The sequence below is a fragment of the Ovis aries genome, chromosome 3 (assembly GCF_016772045.2).
Source record: "Ovis aries strain OAR_USU_Benz2616 breed Rambouillet chromosome 3, ARS-UI_Ramb_v3.0, whole genome shotgun sequence".
NCBI classification, from domain to species: domain Eukaryota; kingdom Metazoa; phylum Chordata; class Mammalia; order Artiodactyla; family Bovidae; genus Ovis; species Ovis aries.
In genome coordinates this window covers 199784620-199810463 of record NC_056056.1, presented here as the reverse complement: position 1 = coordinate 199810463, position 25844 = coordinate 199784620, and the positions used below count along the sequence as shown (strand labels likewise).

The 25844-nt window shown below is 38.2% G+C and overlaps 1 protein-coding gene across 11 annotated transcripts in view; it reads right to left on the bottom strand.

Moving 5' to 3' along the window:
* EPS8 (epidermal growth factor receptor pathway substrate 8) overlaps positions 1 to 25844 on the bottom strand; it is a 213212-nt gene that overhangs the window by 136759 nt on the left and 50609 nt on the right. For 2 of the 11 annotated variants that reach the window (XM_060413373.1, XM_060413368.1), the window contains exon 1: positions 1815 to 25760. The exons of 7 other annotated variants lie outside the window; for them this stretch is intronic. Coding sequence is in view for 1 of the 4 variants with exons in the window: in XM_060413368.1 (XP_060269351.1) it covers positions 1815 to 1949 (135 nt within the window). In the remaining 3 variants the exon portion in view is untranslated. Of the gene's footprint in view, positions 1 to 1814; positions 25761 to 25844 lie in introns of those variants that run through there. 2 more of the 11 variants (XM_060413374.1, XM_042247490.2) reach the window with 1 other exon arrangement.

Below are 25844 nucleotides of genomic sequence, written 5' to 3'. Positions count from 1 at the left end.
TCACTGTTTAGACACAGAATCTGGATAAAAGGTAGAATCATAAAAACAGAAGAAACATAAATGGGCACTTCTTGTGAATAAATATACACAGGACTAACAATATTCATTCTTCACATAAGTCATTTAGAAGAATGAGATCATAATTCAATTTCAGGTTTATAGACAGCTTGTGCTGTGTTATGCTTAGTCGTTCAGTCGTGTCTGACTCTTTGCGACCCCATGGATTGTAGCCCGCCAGGCTCCTCTGTCCGTGGGGATACTCCAGGCAAGAATACTGGAGTGGGTTGCCATGCCCTCCTCCAGGGGATCTTCCCAACCCAGGGATCAAACCCAGGTCTGCCACATTGCAGGTGGATTCTTCACCAGCTAAGCTACCAGGGAAGCCCAAAGACAGCTTAAGTCTCTTTTATTATAAGCTAGAAAATACTGATTTGAGAACAATGAACTCATTATTACTGTAAAATAATATAATGGCATGTAAGTGAACAAAATGGCAGTTTTGCCTTAAATTGGCAAAGTTTTAGGTATACACTTGGGAAACATCACACAGACTTACCTGATTACGGATTTCAATGTCATTTTCAACCTAGGAATCACTGTAGAGTTCCAATGAGTCATGCTTTTATTTGACAATTTCAATTAAAAGGCCAAGAAAATTTTGAAAAACATGGCAAAAACTTATTTCTATTCATGTCCTACAACCAAAGAGAAGTTGGAAAGTGTGGTGACCTCAGCTCAAAGAAACTGATCCCTTGTGTTTATGCCCTCACCCTGCCACTGAATAGCTCTGTACCTCAGGGAGTAACCTAACCTCCCTCTGCTCCATTTCCTCACCCGTAAAAGGAGATCAATGAGACTCGTTTGTAAACTCTCATTCACGTCTATTCTAGAACATTTACCTAATTCAAACTTAAAAACAGAAAATCTACTTTATTAGATTTGGACTAAGATGGGTTGCAAAGAGTCAGACATGACTGAGTGAACTGAAGACCCAGCAATTGGCGGTTTCACTCTTTCAACAGAAAATGGTAAATTTCCAGAAAAATAAAATCACCAAGGAGAAAAGTGTGTCAAAGTGTTAGCTGCTTAGTCGTGTCTAACTCTTTGTGACCCCATGAACTGCATAGCCCACCAGGCTCCTCTGCCCATGGAATTCTCCAGGCAAGAATACTGGAGTGAGTTGCTGTTTCTTCCTCTAAGGGATCTTCCTGACCCAGGGATGGAGCCCAGGTTGACAAATCAGGAAAAAAAAAAAGTGTCAGTTGCCATGAGGACAGCTATAAATTCACCTCAGGAATTATAAAGAAATACTTTTACAGAGCCTCCAACTTCTGCTGAAAAATTCCTATTTGCATATACAGACTCCACCAAAACACAACAGGAACAAAGAATTTCTGAGAGGCAGAGAAAAAAGAAGTTTTTGGCACACAGTACCAATATTTCTCATTATAAAGATTTCACTTACAGCTTCCTCATTTCACCTGACTCAGATGCGGCTGGCATTTCACAGAACTGGATGGGTGAATGCATATCAAAAGAACTGCCAAGAAGTTCCTTGTAAAACTGCATTTTCAAACTTATAACATCATCCCCCAAACCTATGCTTTCCACAAAAAGTTAAACTCTAAAAAAATGATCAGACTACATTAGCCTATTAAAATCATGGGTGCTTCAGGATATTTAAGTGCCATTTGGAAAGAAAAGGACAGTTAATATAAGAGTACCAAACCCTTCCCAAAGTATTTTTACATTCAGGAAATTATCACATTAGCTAGATAATATGACTTAAGGTGGCTCAGTGGTAACGAACTCACCTGCCAATGCAGGAGACACAAGAGATGGAGGTTTGATCCCTGGGTGGGGAAGATCCCCTGGAGAATGAAATGGCAACCCACTCCAGTATTTTTGCCTGAGAAATCCCATGTACACAGAGCCTGACAGGCTACCATCCATGGGGTGGGAAAGAGTCAGATACGAATGAGCGTGCACACACACACAGATATACACACAATCTCTCCTAAGCATAATCACATGCTCTGGCACCAGGAAGAAAGGAAGGAGCAAGCCAGCAAATGCAGAAAATGAACTGTGAAAGCTGATTCGGTACCATCTTACCAAAAACTCGAGAGAAATGCACCCTGTGAAATATTATGAAGAATCATCCTATATACACTTGAACAAGCTAATACTAAGCAAGCAGCCTTGAAAAATTAAGTCAGGCAGCAATTACGATAAACAGAATAAAATGCCTGTTTTCAGAGCAAGCAGTTTAGAAAAAGCTGTGTAAACAATCCTGAGAACGACATAGCCTATATCATCCTTTGAAAATACAACTTGCAATTAAATTTGCACATCAAATGATCCTTGAAGCCTGTATGTTACCAATAAATAGCAGTGGCAGAGGGGTCTTCAATCATATGAGCCTCGCCAGTGGCACAGAGAACTGCAGTCACGTAAAGAAAAGCCACTGCAGCAAACACTTCCACACGTGTTTGAATGCCACAGCACTGATATTCAAGTGCTGGAGGCTGTATCAGTTTTAACTTCTTTGAATATCACTGGACTCAAGTTTGCCCAGGCAACAGAAAAGTGCTAATACAATGAAAGTGAAGGGCAACCCATTCCAGTATCCTTGCCTCAAGAATCCTATGGACAGCGAAGCCTGGTGGGCTACAGTCCATGGGGTCTCAGAGAGTCAGACACAATCGAAGAGATTTAGCATGCACGCACACACCACCTTAAACAAATCATTAATACAGGCAACAGGATCAAGTTATAAAAAACTTACCTTAATGCGCAAAACAGGTTCAGATACCAGTACTGTTACTCATAGCTGTATGACTTTGGCCAAATTACTAAGTCTTCATGCTTGTTTATGAAGTAAAAATAATACACTCTTTTTCATAGAGGCTGAATGAAATGCATGTAAAGAGCACAGCCTGATTAACTGTCAGGAATAAATGGCAGTTTAACAAACATCACCACTTCTCTGAGTTTTCTTTACCTTTGCCTGAGTACGATCTTAAACTTCTGCATGCTTATCAAATGAACTCTCATCAAAACTTTAACCACGACTATTTTTAAGTCTTTTACCATTCACAATTATTGTTTTACTCTGCTTCTTCCCTGAAAGCTTTTATAATCAGCTACTGTGAGAACATTCCATAATGGCCTAACTTGAATAGTGTAGAGACCATGCCACTGGGCTGTATAAGAGTTTCCAGAACTAATGAGGAAATTGAACTGCTAACTAAAAATCAAGCAGAATAGGAGACTGAATGAACTAGTGTGGATGACTATAATTTTTTTATAACTTTTTTTTGAAGCATTTCTGGCTCTTTACTGTTATGTTTTCCAGATTTAAAGAAATCTTTTTTTCTCTTTTCTCTTAAGCTACCTATAATTTATAGCAATCTGGTAAATTATACCTTTGTAAACAGAATCAAAGCATTTATCTCTTCTCCCTACCTGATCCCCCCAGAATCTGAAAACTCTTAGTGAATATTCTATCTGAACAGCCACACAGTTATCTACATAAAGTCCAATAAGCATCTGTTCTCCTAAAAGGAGAGAATGGTAAACACTGGCTATATTAGCGAAACTTGCACTGGAATGTCACATCTGAGAATGATGTGCACATAGTCACGGTAGGATGAGGCAGCTTTAAGGAACTAAGGCTGAATTTAGGGAGCCAATGTTTATAAAGCGCGCTTAAAAAAATACCTTGCTTATACGGTTTCTGCCTAACAAGTGAGCAAGCAAAGTCTATTCTTACAAGACCCAGGAACCTAGGGATATTGGGTGGGGGGGAACCTCCAGAAGACAGGAATTCACCTGTCTCTAAGTATTGCAGGCAAAAGCTGATGGTGAGTCACTGGCTTGGTTTCCTAACCCCAGAAGATTTTAAGAGGACAGTCTGAGATGCCTTATTACAAGTGCAATCTGAGACTTCTTATCAGAAGCGGCTCCAGCAAAGCAGACTTAAAAAGAGCATACATTGTTGATAACTATTCTTGCGGGTAAGATATAAATTATCAGGGCAAGTTTAATGAGACCAGACTTATTTTGCAAACAAATTAGTCTTACTTAAAATATCTTTGACAGAAATGAGAGTGTCCCCAAAAACAAAAATTATGTTTCAGTGCAAAACTACATCACACCCCTGTGGGTATTAAATTCTTGTCCTGTGCATTGTCTTTGAGGTTTGGTCAAATATCTGTAAACTGGACTGGATCCTGAATTCTTCTAGGCTCCCTCAATATTTATCTACAACTCTCCGAACTAATGTGTTCAATTTTTTTTTTCCCATTCTTCTGACTTGGAATCACTAAAAATTAAAACTGCCTCCTTCCCAAAGTCTTTCAAGCTGAAGCTGGACAACTTGAGGTGAACTTCAGGGAAATCACCACAATAACTCATGTATGGACAACCTTCCTTCCTGCTGCCGTAAGAGTCCCTCAGAAAGTTCTCCAGAAGGCCTGATGATATCACAAAGACAAACTGCAAACTAGGAAAATCTGCCACACTGCTGCTAGCACCACCACCACCCCCCAACTCTATCTGAAGGTTTTCTGAGTCCAACATCTAGAAATATTCTCGACAACTGACTGCCCTCTGCACTCAGAAACTAAGTTCATAGTTCGTTCTAACCATTAACCTGTTTTTTTGTATTTTTTGTCTCCAGAGAAATCTCCAGCACCTAGAGACCATTTCAATGGGTTACTGGACAAGCTACACTAACTCAGTTTATAGACCAAGAAAGTTCTTGGCAAAGTTTCAGAATGGATGACAGGGTTCAGGACACACTACTCCTAAAATATAGCACCTCAGCACAGAATATTTTAAGTGGGGAGATAGTGGAGGACAGAGTAACCTTGCGTGCTGCCGTCCATGGGGTTGCAAAGAGTCGGACATGACTTAGTGACTAAACAACAAGTGTGAGGAAAAAGCAGAAGCAAGACAGTCACCCAACCGTCCCCAAGTTTTTCTCCCCAGAAACAGGTCCTAAAATCGTCATGTGAGAGGTGCCCTTCCTATATCTAAAGAAAAGAAACATCTCTATCTCTGAAGCAAAAGGCACACAGAACAATCTGAACACACAGGCCTTCTTAAATTACCCCCAGTTCCCAACACTTACCTCCTACTCTTTAACCTATCATATTCCTCCATAACCATCCACTCTTCATGAAAACCAGCATAAAAACACTCAGGTCTGTTTCTCTATTTCCTCTCAAAGGCTTCATGTCACAAACAACTTATACTAAATAAATGTATGTGCTTTTCTCCTGTTAATCTGCCTTTGTCAGCTGAATTTGCAGGTCCGGCCAGGGGCCCTGAGAGAATTGAGGAAAACATTCTTCTTCCCTATGCTCCAGACATCACTCTTCACATGAGTTTATAAGGTGTTTTTTTTTTTTCTATTCACCCACACTCTCACCAAACACTGCATATCATTTGTTTTAAAATTTTATTTTAATTTGGCAGAGGAAAAATTTTTTAAACATCTCAGTTTAGCAGTCATATTCATCTCTCTTTAAAACAATTTCCATATAACTTCCTCAAAATTTTCTTGCTGATTTTTCATCTTTTTTTTTCTTTTAGACCAACAGGATTCATCTGTCAGTTGTCAGCATGAGTATTTTAAAATTGTGTATATATAAGGCATAAACATGCATAAGATTTTTTCCTCTAGACCAAAATAAACATGCAGCTTAAATATATGTTTTCAACGTCAAGCTCCAACTTAGAACATATAATGTAGACCTTATATCCACACCTCTTATTTTAAAAAAAAGTAGGTTAGGTCTTTTTGTACTTTTTATAATGGTATCAGATGTGCCTGTGTGCCTGCATGCTCAGTCATTCAGTCATATTAGACGCTCTGAGACCCTCTGGACTGTAGCCCACCAGGCTCTCTGTCAATTTTTCAGGCAAGAATACTAGAGTAGATTGCCATTTTCTTCTCCAGGTGATCTTCCCAGCCCAGGGATTGAAGCCGTATCTTCTGTGTCTCCTGCTGTGTTTCCTCCTGATTCTTTACCCTCTGAACCATCACGGAAGCCCATAATAGTATCAGACATTATCTCTAAATAGGAAACAACATTAATCTTTTTATAAATTGGATGTATGTGGTAATCCTTTCTTTATACGTGTCTAGATTACTCTGTGGTGGTTTAGTTGCTAAGTTGTGTCCGACTCTTGTGACCCCGTGGACTATAGCCCATCAGGCTCCTTTGTCCATGGGACTTCCCAGGTAGGATTACTGAGGGTTGCCATTTCCTTCTCTAGGGGATCTTCCTGACCCAGGGATCAAACTCCGGTCTCCTACACTGCAGGCAGATTCTTTACCAACTGAGCCATAAGGGAAGCACCTCAGTGAGTTCAGTTCAGTCACGCAGTCCAGTCCAGATCTTTGAGACCCCATGGACTGCAGCACACCAAGCCTCCCTGTCCATCACCAATTCCCGGAGCTTACTCAAACTCATGTGCATCAGGTCAGTGATGCCATCCAACCATCTAATCCTCTGTCCCCTACCCTTCTGCCTTCTATCTTTCCCAGCATCAGGATCCTTTCCAATGAGTCGGTTCTTCGCATCAGGTGGCCAGAGTATTGGAGTTTCATCTTCAGCATCAATCCTTCCAATGAACATTCAGGACTGATTTCCTTTAGGATTGACTGGTTGGATTTCCTTCCGGGCCAACAGACTCTCAAGAGTCTTCTTCAACCCCACAATCCAAAAGCATCAATTCTTCGGTGCTCAGCCTTCTTCACAGTCCAACTCTCACATCCATACATGACCACAGGAAAAACCATAGCCTTGACTAGACGGACCTTTGTTGACAAAGTAATGTCTGCTTTTCAATGTGCTGTCTAGGTTGGTCATAACTTTCCTTCCAAGGAGTAAGCATCTTTTAATTTCATGGCTGCAGTCACCATCTGCAGTGATTTTGGAGCCCAGAAAAATAAAGTCTGACACTGTTTCCCCATCTCTTTGCCATGAAATGATGGGACTGGATGCCATGATCTTAGTTTTCTGAATGTTGAGCTTTAAGCCAACTTTTTCACTCTCCTCTTTCACTTTCATCAAGAGGCTTAGTTCTTCTTCAATTTCTGCCATAAGGGTGTTGTCATCTGCATATCTGAGGTTATTGATATTTCTCCCGGCAATCTTGATTCCACCTTGTACTTCTTCCAGCCCAGCGTTTCTCATGATGTACTCTGCATATAAGTTAAATAAGCAGGGTGACAATACATAGCCTTGATGTATTCCTTTCCCAATTTGGAACCAGTTTGATGTTCCATGTCTGGTTCTAATTGTTGCTTCCTGACCTGCAGACAGACTTCTCAGGAGGCAATTCAGGTGGTCTGGTATTCCCATCTCTTGAAGAATTTTCCACAGTTTGTTGTGATCCACACAATCAAAGGCTTTGGCATAGTCAATAAAGCAGAAGTAGATGTTTTTCTGGAACTCTCTTGCTCTTTTGATGATCCAGCAGATGTTGGCAATTTGATCTCTGGTTCCTCTGTCTTTTCTAAAACCAGCTTGAACATTAGGAAGTTCACGGTTCACATACTGTCGAAGCCTGCCTTGGAGAATTTTGAGCATTACTTTGCTAGCGTGTGAGATGAGTGCAATTGTGTGGTAGTTTGAGCATTCTTTGCCATTGCCTTTCTTTGGGATTGGAAAGAAAATTGATCTTTTCCAGTCCTGTGGCCACTGCTGAGTTTTCCAAATTTGCTGACATACTGAGTACAGCACTTTCACAGCATCATCTTTTAGAATTTGAAATAGCTCTACTGGAATTCCATCACCTCCTCTAGATTTGTTCGTAGTGATGCTTCCTAAGGCCCACTTGACTTTGCATTCCAGGATGTCTGGCTCTAGGTGAGTGATCACACCATCCTGATTACCTGGGTCATGAAGATCTTTTTTGTATACTTCTCCTGTGTATTCTTGCCACCTCTTCTTAACATCTTCTGCTTCTATTGGTGGTGGTGATTTAGTCGTTCAGTCGTGTGCAACTCTCTGCAACCCCATAGACTGCAGCCCACCAGGCTCTTCTGTCCATGGGATTCTCCAAGAAAAATACTGGAGTGGGTTGCCATTTCCTTCTCCATTTCCACCTTCTGTTAGATCCATACCATTTCTGTCCTTTATTGTGTCTACCTTTGCATGAAATGTTCCCTACTTTCTCGAATTTTCTTGAAGATATCTCTAGTCTTCCCATTCTATTGTTTTCCTCTCTTTCTTTGCATTGATCACTGAGGAAGGCTTTCTCATCTCTCCTTGCTATTCTCTGGAACTCTGCATTCAAATGGATATATCTCTCCTTTTCTCCTTTGCCTTTAGCTACTCTTCTTTTCTCACCTATTTATAAAGCCTCCTCAGGCAATCATTTTGCCTTTTTTGCATTTCGTTTTCTTGGGGATGGCCTTGATCACTGCCTCCTGTACAATGTCATGAACCTCCATCCATATTTCTTCAGGTACTCTGTCTTCAGATCTAATCCCTTGAATATATTTGCACTCCCATTGTATAATCATAAGGCATATGATTTAGGTCATACCTGAACGGTCTAGTGGTTTTCCCTCTTTCTTCAATTTAAGTCTGTATTTGGCAATAAGGAGTTCATGATCTGAGACACAGTCAGCTCCCGGTCTTGTTTAGATTACTCTAATTCTATTTAACCCAAAACAAGAAGTGCGTTTTTGACAAACTCCCAATTAAGGTCATTTTCACTTCAGAAGATAAAAACTTACACATTAACCTAATGCTACTTCATGCATCCCCAAAAGGCACAGCTTAATTTTTACTGTAAAACTAGCAATAAGTTTTACAATAACCAATACCTTGATTATACTGGTACTAAAGTTCAGTTCAGTCACTCAGTCATGTCTGACTCTTTGAGACCCCATGGACTGCTGCACACCAGGCCTCCTTGTCCACCACCAACTCCCAGAGTTTACCCAAGCTCACGTCCATTGAGTCGGTGATGCAATCCAACCAAGCCCTCCTCTATCGTCCCCTTCTCTTCCCACCATCAATCTTTCCCAGCATCAGTGTCTTTTCAAATGAGTCAGCTCTTCCCATCACGTGGCCAAAGTACTGGAGTTTCAGCTTCAACATCAGTCCTTCCAATGAATATTCAGGGATGATTTCCTTTAGGATGGATTGGTTGGATCTCCTTGCAGTCCAAGGGACTCTCAAGAGTTCTCCAACACCATAGTTCAAAAGCATCAATTCTTCGGCACTCAGCTTTTTTTATAGTCCAACTCTCACATCTATACATTATCACTGGAAAAACCATAGCTTTGACTAGATGGACCTTTGTTGGCAAAGTAATGTCTCTGCTTTTTAATATGCTGTCTAGGTTGGTCATAAATTTTCTTCCAAGGAGCAAGCTTCTTTTAATTTCCTGGATGCAGTCAACATCTACCGTGATTTTGGAGCCCCCCAGAGTAAAGTCTATCACTGTTTCTATTGTTTCCCCATCTATTTGCCATGAAGTGGTGGGACTGGATGCCGTGATCATTGTTTTCTGAATGCTGAGTTTTAAGTCAACTTTTTCACTCTCCTCTTTCACTTTCATTGAGAGGCTCTTTAGTTCTTCTTCAATTTCTGCCATAAGGGTGGTATTATTTTCATATCTGAGGTTATTGATATTTCTCCCAGGAACCCTGATTCCAGCTCGTACTTCATCCAGCCCAGTGTTTCTCATGATGTACTCTGCATATAATTTAAATAAGCAGGGTGACAACATACAGCCTTGATGTACTCCTTCCTGATTTGGAACCAGTTTGTTGTTCCATGTCCAGTTCTACAACAGCATTTATGTGAGGATGCCTCTTGTCATTCTTTCCTTATTTCTTAATGTCTTTGAGTGTTAATGTATTCATTAATGTAACAGAAAACTTTTATGGCTTCTTAACATAAAATCAAAATATCACCCCTTAGTCAGTCAGTCAGTCAGTCAGTCCCTAAAGTTTATGAACTTTCAGAGCTTGATGTCAAAATCCAATCCTCATATCAGACTGCCAGGATAAACTGTGCATTTTACAGTTTATCCTGGCTTCCCTCATGGTTCAGATGGTAAAGAATCCACCTGCAATGTAGGAGACCCAGGTTCGACCTCTGGTTTGGGAAGAGCCCCTGGAGAAGGGCATGGCAATCCATTCCAGTATTCTTGCCTGGAGAATCCCATGGACAGAGCAACCTGGCAGATTACAGTCCATGGGTTCACAAAGAGTCGGACACAACTGAGCAACTAACACACAGTTTAACATATAAGGTATGTTTCAAATGCCACCCTAAAGTCTCCCTTAGCTGACTTTGACATTCTAGAGGAAACTAAGATTCAGAAAGAATAAGGTAGCTTTTCTGAATGTGAATTAATTTTATCAAAGGTTTTCAATATCTGTAAATATAAAAAATAATTCAAATCAGCTATACTTCTATTTTAAAATTGGGTGGCTATGGTACTACAATTACATATTACATGGTCACTTACAGGGATTTTAAATTAATGCTTACATGGATCTTTGAGAAAGACACATATATGTGCATAACTCCCATACCCATTCTCTTGGCATTGCTCCATTTGGTAAGGGAGCCTATTTACAGGCATCTCAGGACCTAAGAGTAATGGATACTGCTTTATTCTGAAAAGCTACCAGTCTTCAAGATTCCTCCCCAAATTAAAATTGTATATGCTCTATAAAAATAACAAGCCTTCAGTTCACTTTATATCATTTTGATTCATTTAACAATGAAACAAAATTCAGTATCGACAGAAGATTACTCATTCCCAGGCATCTTGTTAGGGAACTTTTTTTTTTTTTAATTCACCTTGTTTACTTTAAGGCAAACTCTATTCTGCATGTCATCAGGGTACCACTAGCCCACATAAGCATACCAATAAATTAGGATAAGGCAGAAAAATCTGCTACTCACCTGCTGGCCCTCTAAGCCAATTTCCACTCATTTGTGAGGACTGTCAGTAATTACAGCAACCACACACTTTATCTCACACAATCAACTCTGTACTGCTTGAAATCACTCTCCAACTCTGAGTATGTAGTGCGTATACAGTTTACAGAACACTTTCGCTTTTTTTTCTTCTTAATTCTCTTGTTTGTCACCCTATAAAAATTATGCAATGAGATTTACACCAATTATTCTTAGTCATATGGTGACTCATCCACTACTCAGTACTGACCTTAAACATCAGACCTGTAGAAATCTCATTATAAGAGCCCTGATTCATCACCAAAGGACAGAGACATGGATGAAGAAAAATATGAATGATGGAAAAAAATGTGAATTTTAAAAATTCATAAGCTCTGTAAATAAACAACTATTTAATATATATTTACTAAACAGTATATATTTCTGTTGAAATTAAGTATTTGTTGAAATTTGTCTCATGTGAGTATGCTGATTGGTTCATAAATAAAGTCAAGAACTTGCCCTTTAGGTTACTCTGTATTACAGACATAGATACACACACTAAAGGCATACAAGTAGCACAGGTATATGCATGAACATTAAACACAGCATAAACCTAATAAAAATCATACTGAAGTACAAATAAAAGATCAGAAGACTTTAATATGATAGCTAGGGAGGAGTTAATCATAAAAACTGAATGAGTAGACAAAAGATTGCAGGAAGCAAACGGCCACTTGTTTCCTATTAATAGTAAAGTTAGAAAGACTTTGCAGGGAGCTAACACTGAAGATGATTTCACAACTGAAACAAAACAGCCTGATAAAGCAAGAAGGATTAAGTGTGTCTTTCCTATGAAAGACAAGCTAAGGAACAAAGGATACAAGCAGAAAGAAAAACAGCAAAAAATAAGACATATAATAATGTCAAGGAGAACAGAGTGATGGGATTGGGGGAGGGGACTGAGAATTTCATATTCAGCTGTGGGGTATAAAATTTAGTCTCTGAGGTTGTTCGGGGGACTGTTGTTTAAGATTTAAGAGAAGAAAATCTTTAAAAAAAGAAATCACCCAGAGAAGGCAGCATCAGTTCAGTATAGTTCAAATATATGCCAGAGAACTAGAACAACTAAGTTCTATAGTGATAAATGCCAGGTGGATTTATGAAAAATAGTCAAAAGGGAAATGCCGGGTTTTGTCAAATACCTAGACATCTATGGAGTGACAGAAAAGAGTGAAGATAAATACATATACATACACATACTTATATACAGAATGCTTTGTTGCTTGAGATATTTACAATATAGCAGGCATTCCTCAAAATAGTGAGAGACAATAAGAGGCAGGTTTTAAAGTGATAATCTGTAGCTTTATCTTTTTTACTTATTAATTATTCATTCATTTAACATGTTAGTTATTAGTTTTCCTGCCTCTTTGGCCTCCTGAAAGCATGAATAATAGATTTATTGAGTGCCTATTGTGAAGCATGTACCACACTAGGCATAAATGAAATCATCCTAGAAGCATAAATGATTTTTATGGATTCTCTTAATCCATAGAAGTAGAAGAGAGAGCAAGAGGGAAATCTCAACTAATGAAATGGAAAACAATTTTGATTACGGAGAGTTATGAATTAGAGAAGACGTATAACCAGAACTGAACTAAATGAAACTTTGTTGCACATGACCTCTTAGATTTAAATTATTAAATAGATTATAATGACTGTAATTCAGTAAGTGGTATTTTCCCAGTGTTTGAAATTCACTAGCTCTTTTAAATCATCATTCCACTCAGGAAATTGTATTAAGTTGTTTAGCTAAATCTGAGCAATACACAAGTTAACTACAGTTTTACTGTTTAAATTCCTCACAAGGACTGTGGCATCTGGAGTTCTGCTTGTTTTCCTGGCTGAATTAATTTCTAAACATCTAGGAATATATTCAGCTGGGATTGCTATAGCAAGCTCTCATCATATCCAGTCTGACCATTCGGCATATAGTATGTATTTCCAAATTAACAACCCATTTGAAAACCCCAGATTCATCATATCACTTATGATCATCCCTCCTCCTTCCTACGTTACATTTTAAATGTAACTGAAAATCTTAATATTTATTTTAATGTTCGTAGATATGGACAGGTTTCAGACTAAGATAGCTGCCTCACTGCCACAGCTTACAAAAAGTACTTGAAACATGGACCCATTAAAATCAAGAATGGGTAAGTCTAGTTTCCTTTCTCAAGATGTTTTTGTGAGTTTCCTTCTCCCTCCCCTGTAATTCTTCAACAAATGACAAATCTACAACTACAGAACAGGATAGTCATTCCCCACCAGTTCCAGCTGTGAAGGGAAGCTTAAAAGCAATGTGAAGAGTAAGCGCCTGCTAGTTAGCACTGAAAGGAAATAATCGACAGATTAAAAGCAATGATGCAGCTAATTCTACTAAATCACTGGGTTTGCCTTCTAACTACTTGCTTTTTATTGGTGGAAATTTAACTGTTGCCCAAAGTACAGGCAACTGGTTGTAAGAAAACACAGGTGACCCAAGCTGGAAGAATCATGCCAACCATAAAACTAAGCAGACTATTCATCACCATGGTAATAACTCTTAAAACAGACACAGAAGCCAATTCATAGGTTCCATTTTCAAACCAGGAAGTGATTTGGGAGTGTATGCATGTATATAATTTACACAGTATCCTGTGCCAAGTTAATAACAGTCCAAGAGATGAAGCTAAAAGAAACTACAGAAGTGGCCCTTTCAGTAACATTGACTCACAATGCATGGAAAGGTAATCTGCTTCTTTCCACAAAGAACCTCAGAGGATGTTACAACAATAATCAGGAGCATTTTCCCAGGTACTAAATCATTAATTGAATTTGAAAGGTCACACATTACTCCTAACATCTACTTGAGGACAGCACATCTCTTTTGCAAGAAAATAAGTCCAAAGTTTAAGCTTTGTGACTTACTTTCAATACAAAAGAACACTACCTAGCTAAGATTTTGAATAAGTTTAAATGAATATGGCCTTTTCAGAGAGACTACTTCCAGAGATATTCAAAGCATAACATATTTTGACCTCAAGCTTCAGTAGCAAAATATTCAAACCAATAAAAATGTGCGAAACACAGCTAAGAAAATAAAAAGATAAGGCACAGACTGGACTATCAGAAGTCATATTTCTTTTAATTTTTCCCTCAAGGTAAGAGTACTTGTGACAAATCCCCACGTGTTTTGCAGTTTTGGTACTGTCTGAGGAAGTCTTCAGTTCAGTTCAGTCGCTCAGTCGTGTCTGACTCTTTGTGACCCCATGAACCACAGGACACCAGGCCTCCCTATCCATCACCAACTCCCGGAGTCCACTGAACCCCATGTCCATTGAGTTGGTGATGCCACCTAATCAGCTCATCCTCTGCCGTCCCCTTCTCCTCCTGCCCTCAATCTTTCCCAGCTTCAGGGTCTTCTCAAATGAGTCAGTTCTTTGAATCAGGTGGCCAAAGTATTGGAGTTTCAGCTTCAACATCAGTCCTTCCAATGAACAGCCAGGACTGATCTCCTCTAGGATGGACTGGTTGGGTCTCCTTGCAGTCCAAGGGACTCTCAAGAGTCTTCTCCAACACCACAGTCCAAAGGCATCAATTCTTTGGTACTCAGCTTTCTATATAGTCCAACTCTCACATCCATACATGACCACTGGAAAAACCATAGCCTTGACTAGATAGACCTTTGTTGGCAAAGTAACATCTCTGCTTTTCAATATGCTATCTAGGTTGGTCATAACCTTCCTTCCAAGGAGTAAGCATCTTTTAATTTCATGGCTGCAGTCACCATCTGCAGTGATTTTGGAGCCCAGAAAAATAAAGTCTGACACTGTTTCCACTGTTGCCCCATCTATTTGCCAAGAAGTGATGGAACTGGATGCCATGATCTTAGTTTTCTAAATGTTGAGCTTTAAGCCAACTTTTTCACTCTCCTCTTTCACTTTCAAGAGTGAAAGCCTCCTCTTTCAAGAGGCTTTTTAGTTCCTCTTCACTTTCTGCCGTAAGGGTGGTGTCCTCTGCATATCTGAGGTTATTGATATTTCTCCCGGCAATCTTGATTCCAGCTTGTGCTTCTTCCAGCCCAGCATTTCTCATGATGTACTCTGCATATAATTTAAATAAGCAGGGTGACAATATACAGCCTTGACGTACTCCTTTTCCTATTTGGAACCCGTCTGTTGTTCCATGTCCACTTCTAACTGTTGCTTCCTGACCTGCATACAAGTTTCTCAAGAGGCAGGTCAAGAAGTCTTCATTTCTCCTTTATTTTTGAAGGACAATTTTGCTGGATACAGAATTCTCAGTTGGGGATTCTGGCCTTGGTTTTCCCACTCTCTACAGTATTTAAGTCTACACTCCTCTGCTTGCTTAGTCCACAGGTAAGAAACACTGGGTCTTTCTCTTCTGCACTTGATATCATACTGCCAGTTTAATTTAACCAATACATATTCTAAGCACTGAGGTAGTACTTGAATATAATCTGAAAAATAAGGATTCAGTAAGATAATCTGAAAAATAAGGATTCAGTAAGATACACTACAACTAGACTGTTCATATCTGTAGGGAGCTTAGAAATTAAGAGGTTTTAAAACAGATCATCCTAATTTGTATATGAAACTATTAACTTTTTGAGGGCAGAGACCTTACTGATACTCTGACCTCCTACAAGTCAGCCTTCAGTACATGTGCACTTCCTGTGTTGCTAAGGAGAATTACAAGCTTGACAATCAGGAACCCTAAAAATCTATGCCAGTCTTATTTTGAAGCTGTAATCCAGCTCCTCTTTTCTTTCATCCTGCTCAGAAAATAACTGCACTTCACATATAACTATAAAATAATAGAGATGAGCTGGTTGAACTCCCTAATCTACATGGAAATAAGAAAATCTCCAATAGCACAAACAATCTATTAGATATTAATATGCTTTAAAAATGGATTCACAAATGACAAGCTTCCATATGACATTTAAAATACTCCATGTGCTCATGTCAAAAATGAAAAAAGTTGAGTCAATAATACAGCCTGTAGTATTATCCTATAGGCATGTCTTTATATGATATGGAAATAAATCTTTTTTGGATGGAATAATCAAAATGTTCTGGGCAACTGTTACCCAAGTTTTTTAACTGATTGAATCAAATCCCCCTACACAGAATCCTTGTCCTCTTGGAAATAGTTACTGCCTCTTCAAAGTATTCTGAAGAATTAAATTCAGCGTATAAGACTTTAAAATAACTGTTTCACTCACTCAGGCTTTTTCACCTCAAGCGAACTTCATGCTAAAGAGTCAGAGCTAGAGTATTTTCTGAAAAGAAACCTTTTTTTCTAGTAATCTTGCACAAAAAAAGATTTCATTCAGTCTGACGTGTCAGAAGTTTCAATTATCCCCACACTGACTGCAAGAAGTTCACTCCGTGCGCTGTTATCTTACCCCTACAGCTTGTACATTCTGAACTGAAAGACAAAAAGTAAAGTGTGCCTGTTTGTAGGCAAAAGAAGGCTGATGATTTGTCACTATATATAGTCTGTTCTTTAAAATTTGATTTCACAGATTTTTAAATTTTTTTTTTAATTTAAATTCACAGATCATAATATTTTTCATCATATCCATACAGTGTAAAGATTCGGAAAAGGTGGATTTTAAGTTGTTATTACCTTTTTGAATGTTGTTTTTGCCAAGGTAAAGAGTTTAAATAACTGTCTACTTCTAAGAGTAGTTAAGCCTGAAGTTAAACTATGCATTTCATAAAATTCTAACACTATTGCCAGAAAGAGCTCATTAGTGACCAATTAATCCATTTTTGTAAGTCAAATATGTTGATCTAGCTGTAAGCCTAGACTTTCTCATCCTAACAAAGATGAATAGTGCCAACAAAGAACTTCAAACTATACTCAATTCTCAAGGTGATCTATTCAAACAAGAGAACTTTATCAAGGTTGCATTCTATAATTATGAATATGATCACAAGGTGGAGGAGAAATCAGCAATGACAATAATTAACTAAGTACCTATTTGTGCTCTGTGCTGTTCTAGACACTCTCTCTACGTTATCTCATTTAATCCAACAATTCTATAAAGGTAACACTGCACCCACTGTATAACTCTGAAGGTTGAGACTCAAAGCAGATACATGCCCAAAATTTTACAAGTATTAGATGGTGAAGACTATGAACCCAGGCCTTTCTGTTACATCCCTCACTCACTATTTAAAAAATTTTTTTTAATTGGTAAAAGCCTCCTAAAACGATGTTTCTTTGGACTGGTCCACTACTTTTGTGGGAACAAAGAAATGACTTAAAAGTGAAACTAAATAAACCAATTGTTTAACAAGTAAGAAACCAACATCTATTTTGAAGATACAAAAGAATGTGATTTGCCATTGTATAAAGAGAACACAAAAGTAGTTGCCAGATGACTCAGCTAAGCAATAAATTAGAGGTTAAAGAGGCTACAGAGGAACTGAAACTGTAGTGCTACCTCTGAAGATTAGACAAGTCACTAATCATTGTGAAAGGCCCTGAACACAGCAGCCACTCAGTCACTTAGCAAGGAGCTGAATAATAAATAAATTGTGCAAGGAAAATTTAACACTTTCCTTGAGACTAAGATAGTCAGCAGCTGCAACATTAGACAAAAGATGACCAAAATAACTAGTTATAGAGTAACGACCACTATACTAGAATGGGATAATACCTACAATAGAGTACAGTAAGACAGTAATTTCATAGTATTTCTCTTCTAAGACATAGAAAAATACTCTCAAAACTAGTTTCTGGAAAGAAATATAGTAGTCACATTTACTAAATAGTGTCCTGGCACTTAAGAAAAAAACACCTTAGTATACATTTTGGGAGATCAAGAATCAGAGCATATGTGAAAACAGCCTTAGGGAACAAACTTACGGTTGTCAGTGGGGAAGGATGGGTGGAAGGGATAGTTGAAGAGTTTGGGATGGACATGTACACACTGCTATATTTAAAAGAGATAACCAACAAGGACCTACTATATAGCTCAGGGAACTCTGCTCAATGTCATGTGGCAGCCTGAATGGGAGGGGAGTTTTGGAGAGAATGGAGATATATATATATATATATATAATATATATATGTATAAATGGCTGAATCCCTTCACTGTTCACCTAGAACCATAACAACATTGTTAACTGCTATACTCAAATACAAAATAAAAAGTTTAAAAAACAGGATATATGAAAAACTCTTTTGGGCAGCCCAAACAGAAGACAGACCTTGATGTGTGCTTGTGGGCTGAAGAACAAGAGAAATATAGGAAGTTAAAAAGAAAACCAAACAAAAAAAACTGCCAGAGTTAGAAGAAACAGTTTTGCCAAGTTTCAGACCACAAACATCAAGGCAGATAGATGAATGGCTAAAACTCTAGAAGAGAGAAAACTAAGAACTAGAGTTTTTTCCACAGCAAGAATATAAAATTCTGAACATAAGGATACTGCAAGTAATGTCAAAAGGTTTCTAATGAAAGATACATTTTTAGCAACTCACAGATTAACAATCCTTTCTAATATTTCCAAGTAAAGAAATTTATAGTTCTAGAACTCCTGTGATCATAAGACTATTTAACCGGTTTTATTTTGTGTTCTTTCCTCCACCACATCTACATTCTCTTAGTTTTCTCATCTTCTCCTTTTGTGCTTGCCAGTTTCTTCAGAAATGAGACATAAGTTGGCCCTGTCTCACTACAAGTACCACTGGCTCAGTGGTATTAGGCTATAACTATATTCAAAAAGTTCATTCTTAAAAAGATTCTCTCCAAGTAAACTGTTAATTCCCATTTAATTCATTGTGACAGTTCATAATACTAAGGCCTCTACCTTACATTTTTGTAATTAAAAAACCTTCACATCCATGATCTCAACTTATTCTCACAACATGTAATCTGGATGGTACTAGAGTCAATAGCTGTATCACTCCCATTTTAAAACTGGCGAACTGACCCAAAGAATTCAACACCAAGGGAAGCTGCGGCAAAGCCAGCTGGTGTGGGAGAGCTTCATACAGCCTGAGGCTCTCACCACCCCTCCACACTAACAGCATTTCATGGATAATTGTGGTATGTTTCTGAGTACACGCAAATGACAAAATTTCCTAAGAAACAAAAGACTGCTTTAAATATACTAGTGAAAGTGAAAGTCGCTCATTTGTGTCTGACTCTTTGCAACCCCATGGACTATACAGTCCATGGATTCTCCAGGCTAGAATACTGGAGTGGGTAGCCTTTCCCTTCTCCAGGGGATCTTCCCAATGCAGGGATCGAACCCACTGCAGGCATATTCTTTACCAGCTGAGCCACAAGGGAAGCCCTAATTTATCTTCAAAAGAACTCACCACAAAAATGAAAACATGCTCCAATTCTTATGTTTCTCACTTCAGCCCATTAAGAGCTATATTAGACATGACCTTCACATAAAAGTAAATGAATACATGTAAGGTAAAATACCACTCATTTTGAAGCACAGCTTGCAAATAACAGTTGCTTTTGCTTAGTAAACACACTGTGTTCTCTTATACTTTGTGTTCTCTTTTTATCTTAGATTGAAAACTATATAGGTGGACAAGATAAAGAGGAAAGAGACCAAGAAGAATCACATATTGTGACAGGCACATTTAACATGCTATCTGATTTAATCTGTGCAGTCACTCCGGGAAGCACTGAACAAACTAAGACTCTAAATTTAAAATAGGACTTGAATCCATGTCCAATCCCATATGCCTCAAAGACACTTTATTTTGCATCTTTGTAATAGTTTCTAGCATTTTACAAACTGTTAAGTAGAATAGTGAAGTTGCTCAGTCGTGTCCGACTCTTTACGACCCCATGGACTATAGCCCACCAGGCTCCTCCATCCATGGGATTCTCCAGGCAAGACTACTGGAGTGGGTTCCCATTTCCTTCTCCAGGGGATCTTCCCAACCCAGGGTTGGAACCCAGGTCTCCCACATTGCAGGGAGACGCTTTAACCTCTGAGCCACCAGGGAAGCCCATTAAGTAGAATAGGCATATTTAATTATTTCTTATATGTAGTTAAACTTGTATATTCAGCTCACAGCCTACAAATAAACACAGTAACCAGGATATTTTAAATAGACCCATATTAAAAGTACGTTATTAAATGACCTTTATCTATGTAACTTACAATGATGTAAAGTACATTTAAAATGTGTACCTATCTGTGCATGTACGTATGCTCAGTTGCTAGGTCGTGTTCTACTCTTTGCAACCTCATGGACTGTAGCTTGCCAGGCTCCTCTGTCCATGGGATTTTCCAGGCAAGAATACTGGAGTGGGTTGTCATTTCCTCCTCCAAAGGATCTTCCCAACCCAGGGACCAAACCTGCATCTCCTGCATTGGTAGGTGGATATTTTATCACTGAGCCACCTGGGAAGCCCAGAATAACATACTGAAAGATTCACAAATGAAATAGTATGTCTGAAATATTCTTTGTTTTTACAAGCAAGGGAAGAAAATGTGGAGATGGATGCACCAAGATTAGTCACGAGTTAATAACTGTTGAATCTACATCATGGTTATAAAAGTGTTTGTTACATCATTCTGTCTACTTTGTAAATGTGAAATTTTCCACAGTACAAATGATTTTTAATCTGAGAAATTCAGTGCATCAGAAAATGGTACCTCAAGTATTATAACAGAAGTACTTTAAAGAACAATTTAAAATTTAACTGCATGTTCCTATTAAAAAAATTGTTTTGACTAGATAATAATACTGATGTGTCAACCAGAAGATATTTGCCTCAATTCCTTACTGAAAATGTTTTGTTTGTAAGTTATGGCCCATCTCTTTACTAAGTTCTGCTAGTACACTGGAAACAGCAATTTCTTGGAAACTGGAAAAGTAACAACTGGTTAAAAAATATAAGCAAACTGCCAGACTAGATCTTTTTTTTACTTCCAAAGTTTTTCGTTTACTTCAACTGACACTAAGAAAGCTCATGATGAATGAGAATGGTAGCACGGATTTTGGTTCAAATTCTTCAAGTCTGGATAATGCATTTGTAATTTAAATTTCATATTATGAATCTTTGCTAAGTGAGAAACAGTTGCATTTAACATAAAAAGAACAAAGGGTCTGAAATTTAATTTTGCGTCTATCGCTTAGTAGTTTTAAATAATTTCAAGCAAGTTCAAATTCCTTCATCTATAAAATAAGGAAATTAGTGTCTTTTATATGATACTGTGATGTGTGGATTTGAATTACTGTATATACAATATATGTAATACAATATATTGTATATATACTACAAATATATATATTCCTGTAATGTTTAATACACAGTAGCTAATATTCTAACTGTCAACATCTAGTAATTATTCTACAAGTCGATACAATTGTTTTGCCAGTTAACAAAGACCTACTTCTCCCCACATGCCAACAATATTTCCCATGGGTGTAAAAAGTCACTTGGAAAATACATCCATTCTGATGGACTAAGAAACCCTTTTACACAGTGAAGGGTATAAATGTATAAGTGTCTTCACGTAATTAGCAGACAACAAAAATTTTCCTATAACTTCTATTTATCTAAGCTGTAAAGATTCGGAATAAATAAAATGGTTAAAAAGTTTAAACAGAGGATGTTTTCAGTTAAATAGCCAAAGTAAAGTTTATATTTTAAATGCATTTGGCATTTGAAGGATCAATTCACATGAAAAATGTCAAAATAAATCATTAGACTTACTGATAATGCTTCTACTATAAGAAAATTCTTACCCTTGAAAATAAAGTTTCAACAAAGAATGACTGCCTTCCAACTAGCCAGATCCCCTAGGGCATTCTGCATGTACTTTGAAGCACATCATGTTATAGCACTCATTTGTTCACGTATTTGTTCCCTGGTTGGTATATGAATTCCAATAAAACAGATGCAAACTTATCTTCTTTTTGTATCACCAGCACCTGCATAGTGCCTGACAGTAGCAGGTGCTTAATAAATATTTTTTGTATTCACCTATGAGTACATTTACCTTCACTCCAAGGACTTCTGGATCAAATCATTAAGTTCCCCACAGTTACACTCTCTGATGGAGCTGTGTCTACCAAACCTGGGATTAGGATTTAGGAGACTTTCAGTGTGGTTTCACCTTTCCCCCTTAGTCCATGGGGGTAACATCTACTCTAATTCAGCACAGACTCTCTTCCTGGGTTACTCTTCCAAGCCTCGCCTTCCAGCCATACAACCAGGTAACATAGCACTCTACATGCCAGGTACCACACTTAAACACAGCACACATTTCAGTTCACCTGACCTTTACAATAACCTTGGAGTTAAGTATCAGTACTACTCCCATTTTACAGATAGAAACGTCAAAGCTTAGAGCTTATAAAATGTGTTCAAAGTCCCAAGGTTACAGAGCAGAGGCGTAACTTGAGCCAGGTCAGCCTGATTACAGCCCATATTCTCAACACTGAGTCCTCTGAATAGAAGCTTGCTAATAAACAAAGTCTTTTGAAAAAGGCTCTAAAAGTCCCTTGAGATCACTTTAGATGTTTTTTTAATGAGCTTTTAAAAAGCGATGTTAACTTCCTTTGGGAGTCCTTCATTTTTCCCTCTTAGGTTCTCTGACACACAGGGAGTCCATCAATACAGAGAATACTAACCAACAGAAGCTCTCGGATGAGGGCAGACAAGAGTTGAGAATGGAAAACATACTCAAAGAAAAAAAATCTAAGCAGTCGAGAAATCTTGTGAACAGAAGATTAGGGAGAAAAAAAATCAAACTGACAGATGAAGAATCTTACTGCATAAAGGATGAGATATCTACTAATGACTGAAATTTGGATAGAGCTTAAAAGTTACAGAGCACTTACAAATACAGGCACTAATTCAATAAAAGAGAAGGTCCTCGGGCCCAAAGCTGCCAACAGAACATAGAGGCCCTGTAGATTTGACACTAAAACTTTCATTGGAACCAGTAGAAGCTACATAGACTAATGAATAAGACCCTCTTTCCCAAGTTTAAATCTCAGTTTTGCCAATTATGCATGTCTTTGGCAAAGGTACTGATCAACCATTCTGAGCCTCGATTTCCAGAGATGTAAAATAGAAATAATATCCTTATCATCAAACAGTCTACAAATAATATATGCTGGAGAGGGTGTGGAGGAAAAGGAACCCTCTGCACTGTTGGTAGGAATGTAAATTGGTGCAGCCATTGTGGAGAATAGTGTAGATGATCTTTGGAAAAAAAAAACAAAACTGAAAACAGAGTTGCCCATATGATCTAGCAATCCCACTCCTCGGCATATATCTGGAGAAGGCTCTAATTTGGAAAGATACATGCACCCCATGTTCACAGCAGCACTGTTTACAACAGCCAACACATGGAAGCAACCTAAGTATTCATCAGCAAATGAATGGATAAGAAGGTGTGATTCATATACATATTACTCAGCCATTGAGAGAGAGTGGAATATTGGCATTTGCAGTAACATGAATTATCATACTAAGTGAAGGAAGTCAGAAAGAGAAAGACAAATATCATATGATGTTACTTATATGTGGAATCTTAAAATATGATACAAATGAACTTACAAAAACAAACACTCACAGATAAAGAAAACAAACTTATGGTTACCAAAAGGAAGGAGAAGGATTTGGTTAAATTAGGAGTTTGAGATTAGCAGATACAAACTACTATATATAAAATAGCTCAATAACAAGGTCGTACCACATAGAAAAGGGAACTATGCTGAATATCCTGTGATTAGTCATAATGAAAAAAAATATGAAAAATATTATGTATCTATATACACACAATTGAATCACTTTGCTGTACACCAGAACCTAACACAATATCATAAATCAATTATACTTCAATAGAAATAAAAGAAGAAATACCTCTCTTGTAGCAAAATGATGAGGAAAAACAGTTAATGAATCATGCTTTCCAAGACCATTAGTTGAGTACATCTATGTGGACCACCAATGATAGGAAAAAGGTAATATTCTTTTTTTATTTTATTTTTACTTTATTTTACTTTACAATACTGTATTGGTATTGCCATACATTGATATGAATCCAGCATGGGTGTATACAAGCTCCCAATCCTGAATCCCCCTCCCACCTCCCACCCCATATCATCTCTCTGGATCATCCCCATGCACCAGCCCCAAGCATCCTGTATCCTGTATCGAACATAGATTGGCACTTCGTTTCTTACATGGTAGTATACATGCTTCAATGCCATTCTCCTAAATCATCCCACCCTCTCCTTCTCCCTCAGAGTCCAAAAGTCCGTTCTTACATCTGTGTCTCTTTTGCTGTCTCGCATACAGGGTCATCATTAGCATCTTTCTAAATTCCGTATATATGAGTCAGTATACTGTATTGGTGTTTTTCTTTCTGGCTTACTTCACTCTGTATAATTGGCTCCAGTTTCATCCACCTCATTAGAACTGATTCAAATGTATTCTTTTTAATGGCTGAATAATACTCCATTGTGTATATGTACCACAGCTTTCTTATCCATTCATCTGCTGATGGACATCTAGGTTGTTTCCATGTCCTGGCTATTATAAACAGTGCTGTGATGAACATTGGGGTACATGTGTCTCTCAATTCTGGTTTCCTTGGTGTGTATGCCCAGCAGTGGGATTGCTGGGTCATAAGGCAGCTCTATTTGCAATTTTTTAAAGACTCTCCACACTGTTTTCCATAGTGGCTGTACTAGTTTGCATTCCCACCATCACAAGTGGTGCTGGGAAAACTGGTCAACCACATGTAAAAGAATGAAACTAGATCACTTTCTAACACTATACACAAAAATAAACTCAAAATGGATTAAAGATCTAAACGTAAGACCAGAAACTATAAAACTCCTAGAGGAGAACATAGGCAAAACACTCTCTGACATAAATCACAGCAGGATCCTCTATGATCCACCTCCCAGAATACTGGAAATAAAAGCAAAAATACACAAATGGGATCTAATTAAAATTAAAAGCTTCTGCACAGCAAAGGAAACTATAAGTAAGGTGAAAAGACAGCCTTCTGAATGGGAGAAAACAATAGCAAATTAAGCAACTGACAAACAACTAATCTCAAAAATATACAAGCAACTTATGCAGCTCAACTCCAGAAAATAAACGACCCAATCAAAAAATGGGCCAAAGAACTAAATAGGCATTTCTCCAAAGAATACATACTGATGGCTAACAAACAGATGAAAAGATGCTCAACATCACTCATTATCAGAGAAACGCAAATCAAGACCACAGTGAGATACCATTTCACACCAGTCAGAATGGCTGCGATCTGAAAAAGGTAATATTCTTTAAAAAAAAAAAAATAGTGCTTTCAGAGAGCCTGCAAGGAGATCAAACCAATCAATCCTAAAGGAAATCAACCCTGAATATTCATTGGAAGGACTGATGCTGAAGCTGAAGCTCCAATACTTTGGCCACCTGATGCAAAGAGCTGACTCACCAGAAAAGACCTTGGTGCTCGGAAAGATTGAGGGAAGGAGGAAAAGGGGGTGTCAAAGGATGAGATGGTTGGATGGCATCACCAAATCAATGGACATGAGTGTGAGCAAACTCTGGGAGAGAGTGAAGGACAAGGAAGCCTGGTGTGCTGCAGTCCATGGGGTCACAAAGAGTCAGACACGACTTAGTGACTGAACAACAGAGACCCGGAACATTCAAAAGTAACAGCAGCCAACAATAAGCACAATAAGGCTAGCTTGTCCTCATGCTCAGATTCCCAAGCAGAAGTGAATTGCCCACTTAGAGGATCCCACTCAGAAAGGAATATCTGAAAAAATTTTTCTTCACCAGGGCAGGCTTCATGGTTAAGCAAC